The sequence below is a fragment of the Nicotiana tabacum genome, chromosome 7, assembly GCF_000715075.1.
Source record: "Nicotiana tabacum cultivar K326 chromosome 7, ASM71507v2, whole genome shotgun sequence".
In the NCBI taxonomy this organism is placed as follows: Eukaryota; Viridiplantae; Streptophyta; class Magnoliopsida; order Solanales; family Solanaceae; genus Nicotiana; species Nicotiana tabacum.
This window is the reverse complement of record NC_134086.1, coordinates 135618659-135629925: the sequence shown is the minus strand read 5'-3', so window position 1 is coordinate 135629925 and position 11267 is coordinate 135618659. Positions and strand designations below refer to the sequence as shown.

The 11267-nt window shown below is 32.8% G+C and overlaps 1 protein-coding gene and 1 long non-coding RNA gene across 2 annotated transcripts; both read left to right on the top strand.

Moving 5' to 3' along the window:
- Window positions 1-319: 319 nt before the first annotated feature.
- Window positions 320-6643, top strand: LOC107831407 (sugar transporter ERD6-like 5). Its single transcript, XM_016659169.2, has 18 exons — window positions 320-540; window positions 2665-2727; window positions 2925-3014; window positions 3115-3174; window positions 3261-3326; window positions 3406-3471; window positions 3541-3616; window positions 3700-3764; window positions 3944-4036; window positions 4161-4241; window positions 4331-4415; window positions 4507-4550; window positions 4625-4687; window positions 4770-4829; window positions 4905-4955; window positions 5647-5706; window positions 5794-5908; window positions 6224-6643. Exons 1-18 carry the CDS (start codon window positions 397-399, stop codon window positions 6343-6345), a joined length of 1404 nt encoding a protein of 467 aa, XP_016514655.1. The 5' UTR covers window positions 320-396; the 3' UTR covers window positions 6346-6643.
- Window positions 6644-6699: 56 nt separating this feature from the next.
- On the top strand, window positions 6700-9971 carry LOC142161856 (uncharacterized). The gene is made up of 2 exons (XR_012693552.1): window positions 6700-6783; window positions 9655-9971. It is a non-coding gene; the product is annotated as an uncharacterized LOC142161856 (long non-coding RNA).
- The last annotated feature ends 1296 nt before the right edge of the window (window positions 9972-11267 follow it).

The following is an 11267-nucleotide window of genomic DNA, read 5'->3' as shown; positions in this document are numbered from 1 at the left end:
AAATAGAAAAAAAATAGCAAACACGTTAAAATTTTGAGATGTAGAGAATATTTGTTCTTGCTATACCTTGATCTTTTTTGCCCCCAAATTTCTATCCTGATCTATTTTCACATAAACATGATAAACCAAACCATAAGCAAGTGATTTATATTCTTTTCAAAATACAATGTGGTCAGGGGCGGATCTACCTTGTGAGTTAGGGGTACCACGGCACCCGGTGCACATCACAGCAGCCTATTGCTGACTTTGCAAATGTTGGACGATAGCATGCACATGATGTTGATGTTTTAAAAAAAAAAGAACTAACTTGTCTTATTCAACGTTATTTCTTCTTCTTATTTCCTATATGTCTGTCTAGATGAACTCATATCTTGAGCAACTCAGTTATATGGTTAAATGGATAGGGAAAGAATAGAAGAAGGATTTACAACAACTGATCCTTTGCTTTCAAACCATGAAGATACTCCGGCACCGGCCACAGCCGCCGTCGTATTCAGCACCTTGGTTGCCGTCTCTGGCTCCTTTGTTTTTGGTTCTGCTGTAAGTTAATTTTCGTTGTACCTTTACTTTTCTTTATAGTTTGAACTTTGGATTAATTAAAGTCATTTAACTTTAAAAAAGTGGAAGAAAACGGTAATTTTGATGTTGTTTTAGTATCAATTTTTCGGTAGAACGTACTGTGGAAGTGCCATAGCTGCTATACCCCCACCGAGTTGGAAGTGCCATAATTAATGTTTGGGGGTTAATTATGCACCCCTGAAGTTTTTGACTATTACAGCATGCCTATAAAGTTTTAAAAGTGCGAGAAATTACCTTGAGTGACATTTCTAGATTCTCTTATGTCCGTTTTAAAATAGCCATTCAAATTGGATAAGGCGGGTTTGAGTCAGGGGCGGCTCAATGAAATCGGAGGCCTAAAGTTAAACTTAAGATGGTGTGCAGAAATAACATTAATAATGTGATAACAGTTGGACAAATAGACCCACTTAATTTAGATAATTAAGAAAAAATTGTATAGTCTTAACAAATTTTCTTTTAAGGTTTTAAGTTTTCTTTTAAGTATTCCACAGTATAACATTGTCTAATATTTTAAAACTTGAGTTAAATTTGTAAAATATTCATATCTACCAATAAAATATTTGATAACTAGAATCAATGTAGTGTATTGAAATAAATTGTTAGTATTTTGTTAACTTAAAAAAACCTTATTAATATAAATAATTATAATTAATAGAAAAAGTTTTGGGGGCCTTTGACTCTTGGGGAGCTAAAGTAGAAGCTTTAGTGGCCTTAACGTAAAGCCACCCATGGTTTGAGTTGTATTGGTCCTAAATAGAGGGTTTTTTATGAGTTTTATCCAATGTCTTTGAAGGTCATCTTTTATTCTGTTAACATGGACATGGAAGATATGTTCAGTGGGGTCAGTTACAATATTTATGCGGAAGTGTAAAGAGTTATGAAAAATGATTTCTCAGAAGATTGACCGACGAGGAGAATGATTATTAGTACTAAAGGTTCATCACTATGACATCAACTAGCAAATTACCAGAAGAATATTTGATGTACGATCACTTTTCTCGCTCGAACTTATCCTGAATTCAACGTGCGTCTGTTCATTACTAACAGACGTTAGTAGTAGCAAACAACCATTAGTCTACTCTTTAAAATAGCTAATGGATATGAGCGGACCATTACTTTTTAATAGCTCCTGCTTGGTTGGTACTAACTGAGTTTGATTTGCTTGATCTGCTGCTTGTACATCTCTTAAGATTTCTAATTCATGGAGAACCACATTTGGAGCGTTGATTAGGAGGTAAAAAGTGAGCAGATTGGGGAGAATTTCTCTTTTGTGCATCTTAGGGAGCGGACAAAGTTGAGCAGATAGTGAATGATTATCATAACAAAGACAAGAAAAGACAATTCCGCAAGTGAATTTGTGAACAGTGAAAAAAGATACGGCACCAAGGGCTACAAAGGCTTCAGATATGTTGTAAACCGATGCTAAGTATATTAGATGGTTAAGTATAGACATAACAAATTCTTTTACTCATTAGTATACTTGCCTAATGCGTTCAAGTTTATCCTACATATAGTCCTAAAGAAATGCACCACGTAAAATCTTTCAAGTTGAGTTTTCGTGCACCTTTCCTCAAAACCCGAAATCTCGATAATCAGAGATGCCCCAAACTCGTAGGGCATAATCCTTGTGTAGAGCCATTAGAACTAAATTTCAAAATATGTAAATAAAATCTTTAACCTTGTGGTCTAAACTAGTAACTCTTGGTTATAAATTTGAGTAATTTTTTCCTAGTTCAATAGAATTACGCAAGTTAAATATTCCATGAATTAATGGCAGGAAGCTAGAAAGCTAAAAGTTTTACTGAATATGGTTGTAGTGATATGATCTAGTCGAGCTCATATTATTGTTTTGTTATTTGTGCTAGCAATAACAGAAGATACAGTAAGCGTCATGTGCTTGATATTTGATAAATATCTAGTGCTAGTAGAGATGATGTACCAGATCAATCTCATATGTTCATGATGAATATATTTCTCTGTGATAACTCTGTATGTAACATAAGAAGTGGAGTCCTTATGACTTGTTGGCCGTTTCATATAACTAGGTTTTATCCAAAACTGAACTAATGTTTCGTTCTAATGCAGGTGGGATTTTCTTCACCTGCTCAGACTGGGATAATAGAGGAGCTAGGTCTCTCAGTGGCAGAGGTCAGTCCAAACATTATCGAAAAATATTATTTTGACAAAAAACAATAGCGTCAATTCTCCTCGTCATTCAAGTCAGTCAAGAAGCATTCATTTCACATGGAGCAAAGAATTTGACAAGGACATAAAGATTTGTGTACTCTCTCCATAGAAGCCTGCGAGAATCTTTAATCTAATTTTTTTAATCGTTACTATTCCAGTACTCTGTATTTGGTTCAATATGGACAATTGGAGCAATGATAGGTGCTGTAATGAGTGGAAAACTGGCAGATCTCTTTGCCCGCAGAGGGGTGAGTTTTTGTTTTGTTGGTTAAAAATTTGAGCATAATAAAAATTTAAAGAGGACATCAACCTTTCATTTACAATCCTTTGTTTTGTGTAATTATGCAGGCAATGGGCTTCTCAGAGATGTTTTGTCTTGTGGGGTGGCTTGCAATAACTTTTGGAAGGGTATTCATCTTATCCTTAGTTCCACCTTTATGTTATCAATCTTTCCTCCAAATTAACTTTATTTTCTGTTATTTTATTGTCAACAGAATGCTTTATGGCTTGATATTGGGAGGTTGTTAATGGGGTATGGAGTTGGCGTTATTTCATACGTGGTAAATGCATCGTGTGTTTATAGAACAAATAAGCTTATCTTATATTGTGAAGGACTCAACTGTTGTTTTCTACACACAGGTTCCTGTATATATAGCGGAAATAACACCTAAGAATCTTCGAGGCGCATTCACAACAGTTAATCAGGTAATCCAGCAGTTTTAGTTTTCATTTTCGATTTCTGGCAACTGAGCTTGGATGCTTATGATGTTTCAGCTAATGATATGCTGTGGAGTATCACTTATGTATGTAATTGGAGTAATCATCAACTGGCGCCTGCTGGCTCTGATTGGTAAATTTCTTTCCTTTCCTTTTCCCTTTAAAAGCCTCTTGCTTCGAACAATTTTGTTGATCCAAAATATGACATAATTCCAGGAACTATTCCATGTATAATACATCTTTTAGGCCTATTTTTCATACCAGAGTCTCCTAGATGGCTGGTAAGATTATACAATCTGATCGAAGTAATTTCAAATGTTGATTCTGATGTATTCAGAAATGAGCATGCAGTTTTCTATGTGATAGAAGCTGCATTTCAATTACAAGCAAATGATTTAATATCTTAATCTGGACTAATTCAACTTATTTTAAATTTAGTTGCCTATGTTTTTGTCAACAGGCTAAGGCTGGCCAGTGGAAAGAATGCGAAGCTTCTCTCCAGCGCCTTCGAGGGAAGGATGCCAATATATCAGAAGAAGCTGCTGAAATTAAAGTGAGTTCCTGACTTTCCTTGAGTGAAAGCATTTATATCTCTTTTATTTTATTTTATTTCCATTTCGATGTTTTTATGACTGGAAAGGTAAATAATAATCTGTATAATCTCTTGAGTACTGCAGGATTACACAGAAACCCTTCAAAAACTCTCCGAGGCTAAGATGATTGATTTATTCCAAAAAAAATATGCACATTCTCTTATAGTAAGGCAACCTTTATCTTTCTCTTACTGAACAATTGATCTTTTATCTTCTCTGATCAATAAAAATATTATCCTTACCTATCGATTCAGGTTGGAGTAGGCTTAATGGTATTGCAACAATTTGGAGGGGTCAATGCAATTGCATATTATGCAAGTTCTATTTTTGAGTCAGCTGGTATGTAATGTTCCTATACTTTGTGTTACATTAGTCTTTTGTTAATAGAAAAATAAATAAATTTGATTATGTTAAATACAAAATATATCAGGTTTTTCCGGTAGGATTGGATCAATTGCAATGGTGATTGTACAGGTTAATTATCTTGACGCGCTAAATCAATTATGAGTTCGCTTTATCAGTATATGAGTGTTTTGGGCAATCTGTAGATCCCAATGCAAGTTTTAGGAGTTCTCTTGATGGATAAATCAGGAAGGCATCCATTACTGTTGGTAAATGTTTATTAGAACTCATTGTATTGGTTATGTATTTCTCGTTGATGAATAACTTTTACTTATATAAGGTTTTCTTCAGGTATCTGCAGCAGGCACATGCCTGGGTTGCTTCCTTGTAGGATTGTCATTCTTATTACAGGTTTGACGTTTAAAATTTTTATCGTTCAGTTCTTTTCTGTGTCCGATTCATTTTCTGATAAAATGTAGTTCGCAGGATCTTCAACTTTGGAAGTCTAGCCCTTTTTTGGCACTTGTCGGTATACTGGTAATGCGATTTCATTCTTTCATGGTGTCATCCTGGATGCTTCTTTATGTAACATATTTGCATCTGCCAGAAAACTACTCTCTCTCTCTCTCTCTTTCTGCTATCATCAAATATCTTCATTATTCCAAGTCAACTATGGTTCGATTGCAAAGTAGTTGAGGCTGACTATGAAATATACTGGTAATGCGATTTTATTCTCTTTCTTTTTTTATGTGATCGCTCTGGATCCGTCCTTTAGGTAACATCATTTGCAGCTATCGAAAAATTACTTTGTGTTATTGCCGTATATCTTGTTAAGTTTAAATCATAATCAGTCAACGTTGCCTCAATCCTAACATAATGTGTCCAGTTATATGAACCTCTATGTCCAGTCTGCATTATCTAGACTCATTTTATCCGAATACTTATTAATTAGGTGTTCTTTAAATTTTACGTTTATTCATATAGTGACAGAGGAGTCTCTAACCAGACAAAACTGCAGCTCCAACTAGTTGGAGTCGTCTATAATGGATCCTTTCCTTCCATAGAGTTCTATTATTGGCTAATTAATAATGACAACTCTCCATTTGATTTTAATTCCATATCTTCAAGATTTAAGTAATGAAGTATTTCTCTAGTCTACTTTGATCCATAGAGGAAGTTTAACAATGGATTTTCTGAATCGAATCTGTTTGAAAACTGCTGTTTGCAGGTCTTTACTGGATCTTTCTCATTAGGCATGGGAGGCATACCGTGGGTGATTATGTCAGAGGTTTGTAGGTCTCAAATTTGCCATATTAAGTATCAATGTTGGTACTCCAATAATCAACATAACTTAAGCTAATTGTTTGTATCTCAGATATTCCCTATTAATGTCAAAGGTTTAGCTGGAAGCATAGTGACAGTAGTCAACTGGTTCGGTTCTTGGATCGTCTCATATTCGTTCAACTTTCTTATGCTGTGGAGCTCTGAAGGTACTGCCTTGTCCATCAATATCCACTTCTTCCAATCCCTCCACTACAAGAAATGAGACTTCTTTTGGTTACAAACGTCGTCACAGAAAGTGAGAAAGTTAACACAAAAGATTTTGTGGCCCTTTTACTTTTTGCGGCCACTAAAGGAGTCGCCCCGTAAAGTTGTCAAGGAAAATTTCATTTCTTGTAGTGCTCCCAAGTCCCAAACCCCTCTTCACCTCAATCTCAACTCCATCAAAAGAAATAAAGTATAAGGAAATTAACAGACAAAAATTGCATAATGTGGCTGAAAATGTATCTTTGTTGGCGTTTCAGGTACATTCTTCATATTTTCAGCAGTATGTGGTTTGACTGTTATGTTTGTTGCAAAACTGGTTCCCGAGACCAAAGGCCGAACCTTGGAAGAAATACAATTGTCGATGAATTCCTTTACATGACCAGCCATGAATTGTATGCTCTATGTGATACAATGTCTTGGTATAATTTTTCTGTTTCTTGAATCCTAGGAATTTGTTCACAAGTTCCTAGGAAAATTTATCTTGGTTTAGTGCATTAATTAGTTTGAGCACAAGCTACCCTAACAAATGAAGTTCTCAGCAATCAGCATAAAAAACATTAATCGAAACTTAAATGTAAAATTAATGTGATAGATTAATGTTGGATATGAAGATATGTAGTAAAAAGACATTTGACAGGTTATATGTGGATGGAATATTTATGCCTATTTATAGTGAACTGTTGAAATTCCTATTAGTTGAAATCCCTTACGTACACAGTTTGGATTGTGACACAGTTAACATGAGAGAGAACAAATATAGTGAAAATAACGATGAAGACTATTAGAATGGGAAGCCGGTGAAATTTGAGGGTTTGAGGTAAGTGTTGATTATGTTGTTTAAATTTCGATTATCCACAAATATAGGGATTCTACCTTTTTCAGATTTTTATTTAATTTTTTTTTTTTTGGTTAATAGCTTTTCCATTACCTCATAAAAAAATATATACAAGCATAGCAAATCACCCCTAAAGTTGGACATTCAGCCCCAACTTTGGTATGCATCAGTTAATCCTCTAAACAACTACTACTGTAAACGGAAACAACAAACTATTTGCACCTAGCTAAACCTCACATCTGCATCATGGATAGAAAAATTGGATCTTTACACAAATAATCAGCCATATTTATTAATTGTTTACTTTTTCTAACCATATAAATAGATTATACATTTTATACACATATAATACATAAATTATGTCTTTACCGGCTATTTTTAATTAGTGGTTGAGTGAAGGGTTATTTGGGTTAATTCATCTAAAATTTAGCTTAGCTGGTCTGCTCCCTCTACAATGTACATGTCTTATATGAAGAGCTTTGCAATCAGTGCCTCTGGCTCTGGTCTCCTCCTATTTTGGAAGAGTTTTTGGTTCCTTTACTGCCAAATGTAGTAAATGCCCAGAGAAAAAGCCTTTGTAGCTTGCACACTCTTACCATTGCATTCTTTACTACCCATGCTAACTCCTCATTCCAACCCAAGACAGCTATGTTAAATAATACCTTGCCACTTTAGTATTTATTGCCCATATTTCAGTTGCAACCCTGCATTTGAAAAACTGGTGTTGCGTGTACTTTGAATCCCCCATGAGCTTTTTATTTAATTATAGTAATAATCTTGACTGTGGTATTAATTAATGGGTCTAATTTGGGGATAGTCTATACTCTATATAATTAACTCACATTAATTGTAATTTACATAGATTAGATCCCAAGATTCTTTAACTAAAATTAAATCTGTTGTTTAAAGCATCATGTTCTGGACGTCTGCATGCTTACGTAATTATCACTTTATCAATCATACCTAATAAAAAGACTACCATAGGCACCACTTCAATCATAACAAAACAAAAAGAGTAAAAGACCATGGCTCCATCATCTCCACAAATTAACACGACAACACTAGCCATTAATCAGATGAATATTATAAATAATTATAAATCCCGGTATGGAGCCGGGCAAACAAAGTCCTAGCAGGTAATCTTGATTTCTTGAGTAAATTAATTTTATAATTTAAAGTCTGAGCGTCCTTTTGATCACTGGCCCTCTTTTTTTTATTAATAAACTAGAAATTTTAAAGTGTGAAACATGTTTAATCAATACATTCATTTCCCATAACACCCATTTTGCAAAGAAATATCTTTCTATTCGGTACTTTTTTCTCTCTTTAGAACTTCTTTTTGTTTATACTTGAATGATAGGTTATCATAATCATTAAGTTTTCAAAGTGTTGTATGTCAAATTTTATCGTTGGTGATTAGCATAATTGTATGCTCTCGTCGTACTCGAATCTTGGGTCCGCCTCTTCTTAGGTATCGATACAATGCATGCATAGGTGAGCACAACCCGACGTATTTAGTAAGGCGAGGATTATTTTAAATTGATTAGATTTACACCGACTATAAATCTCCTCCTTTCTTTGTGTTTGCAACTGACAATGTTAGTAAGATCTCACAGAGTTCAAATATTATAAAAAAATCTCTTGTACTCACTACATGTAATACAATTGAATTTACTTATATTAAACAGGAATGCTGAATATATATCTATACTCAAATGCTTCCCTCCTCCCAAACCAAAAGATTAAAATATCTTTTCCTGTCATTTCTTATTTCTTTTCTTCAATATAATTAATAAAGAAAATTACAAAATCAAATGCTTATGACGGAAAGAACAGACCAAACAAAAAATGTGCATTCAGTTTCGCGTTTGAAGTCGATCCACAATATGCAACTAAAAATGACCCAAGCCCATGAAATAATGAAAGAGGGAAACTATAAAAGCATGTTTGCAATTGCTTTCGGGTATCCGATAAATGCATTATAATTCCTAATTAATTATCAGTTTCGTAATCTTTTATCAGCCAATTTTTATCTATTAGAAATGATTGAGTTTCTAGTTCTCTTTTAATAATTATGGTTGCAAAAGGGCAATTCTAGAGTATTATAAAATTTTACATTTCAATTGATCTTGTTAAAAAAATTAGAAATATTAAATGAAAGTGTAATATTTCAAACCATAAGTGAAGTATTACGCAAATCTTTCACTGCAGTTTCTAAATGGGATTTTTATATACCTATACATTATTGGAAACTTTATTACTCTTCCTACTCAAATTTCAATTTAACTACTTCCTATATACAAATTTACCAATTATATAAACACTTTACGAATTAAATGAGTATCCCTCTATATCAGGAATCAATTATTTCTCATCCTTATTCTCTCTCCCTCCTATGCCCTCTCTCTCTCTTTTTCTTGCGCTCTCTCTCTCTCTCTACGTCTCTCTCTATCTCTCAATCCCTAATTCCAGTAATGTAGAGCAAAGGAAAAGAGAGCAAAATTCCACCATTGACGGTCATTAAAAAACTTTGAATTCGAATTTGGGTTTTCAAAAAATATTATTTGTTTGAATTGGGTGTTGTTGCAAATAATTGGGAATTCTCTTTACGTCTCTCTTTATCTCTCAATCCCTAATTCAAGTAATGTAGAGCAAAATAAAAGAGAGTAGCAATTTCACCATTGACAGCCATTAAAAAGCTTTGAAACTTTGAATTCGAATTTGGGTTTTGAAAAATCATTATTTCTTTGAATTGAGTATTGTTGCAAACAATTGGGAATATTGTTTGAAGTTTATATCTCAATTTTGAGGGTGTTTTGGTGAATATTAGACTTGATTTTGGCTGAATTTCAGATTGAAACTCGTCGAAGAAGAAGAAGAAGAAGAAGAAGAAGAAGAAGAAGAAGAAGAAGAAGAAGACATGACATACACTATACTTACGAAATTGTAATAAAGTTATAGTAAAATTGTAGAAAGATTGTATTCTGTTGTTTATATTTATTTTTTATTTAAATATTGTGTGAAAGTTGAACAATATTGTATAAAAATTATATTAAAGTTGTATGATATTATAGTTGTATATAACTGGGGTAGAAATAATGTATGAAAGTTGTAGATAAGTTGTATAATACATAATTAGTTGTATGAAATTTGTTTTTACTATGTATAAATCAGATGCAAAATACCAAAGACTTACTGTATAAAAATTGCATTTAAGTGGTATGATATTGTGGTTGCATATATTTGGGTAGAAATAATGTATGAAAATTATAGATAAGTTGTAGATTAATTGTAGATAAGTTATATAATATATAATTTTGTATAATATATACAAATTGTGTAAATACTTTTGCCACTATCAACGAAATTTAATTAAACTTGCAGGACGCTGCTAATGAATTTATCCAGTATGTTCTCTCTCTTTCTTATTACCCTTTTTTTCATTTTATCTTTGGGAATATCAGAAATATTAAATGTTGATCTCTTTTTTGTATTAGCTGTTTAATAAATCATTTTTCTTGCCACTGATAGACTTTTTAGTCCACGGTCAAAAGATCCCTTTCGAGCAAATTAAATTTTTTATGAGAAAACATTAAACCACAATCTAAAATTCTACTATAAATTATTGTAAATGTTAGACCATAGTCTAATATTTTATGAGCAAACTAAAAATTATATGGATAAACATTAGATCGTAATCTGACTTTGTTCATAATGCATAATTTGCATATATCAGTCAAAACTGATGATGATGATGATTAGAAAAAAGTGTTTTTTGTAAGAATCATGGTCACGAAAATTTGGAAATAACAAATCATTTCGGAAAAAAGGAAAGAAAAGGTTTCCTAAATAAAAGTTTACCTGCAGCCTTGATTTTTCAAGTAACTCCAGTAGTACTTGTTCCTGAAATATAGTTACATGACGAAAAGCTTAATTAAATACTCCACCTTTTCTTTTTCCTTGATTGAAGACACAAATAATGAATTTGGGAGTCTTTTAAGATGAATTATATATATTTTGTAACTAAAATATGTTTAGGTCGAGTAAATACTAAAACATGAACATTTTTCGTAATAATGTTTCAAATAGTATATAGCAATGTAAAAATCCCTTTCTAAATATCTTTTTCCAATACTTCATGATGTATGTGCGCCTGTGTTGGACATTGTTACTACAACATACAGTCAAAATAGCATGTGCTAGCCAGTTTTCGGACTGGTAATTCAAAAAATAGCCAGCATTTGTAAAGTTATTGAAAAATAACCATTATTTTGCTGCAATAAGGAAAGTTTCAGCATAATATACTGGAGATTGGTATATTTGTGTATGAACTTCCAACATATGATGTTGGAACTCCAACACACGAAAAGTTCCAACATAATATACTGGAGATTGTCTATTTTTATTGTATTTTTTTTGTTTAAACTTTAAAAAAAAATGTGGGTGTTTTAATGTATGTTTTGCAT

Excerpts from the sequence above, each read along its gene's own strand:
- LOC107831407 (XM_016659169.2), top strand. The coding sequence starts at position 397 with ATGGATAGGGAAAGAATAGAAGAAGGATTTACAACAACTGATCCTTTG. Across the intron at positions 3,175-3,260 it reads TTGCAATAACTTTTGGAAGG|AATGCTTTATGGCTTGATAT; the intron begins GTATTCATCTTA and ends TATTGTCAACAG. Across the intron at positions 3,617-3,699 it reads GCGCCTGCTGGCTCTGATTG|GAACTATTCCATGTATAATA; the intron begins GTAAATTTCTTT and ends ACATAATTCCAG.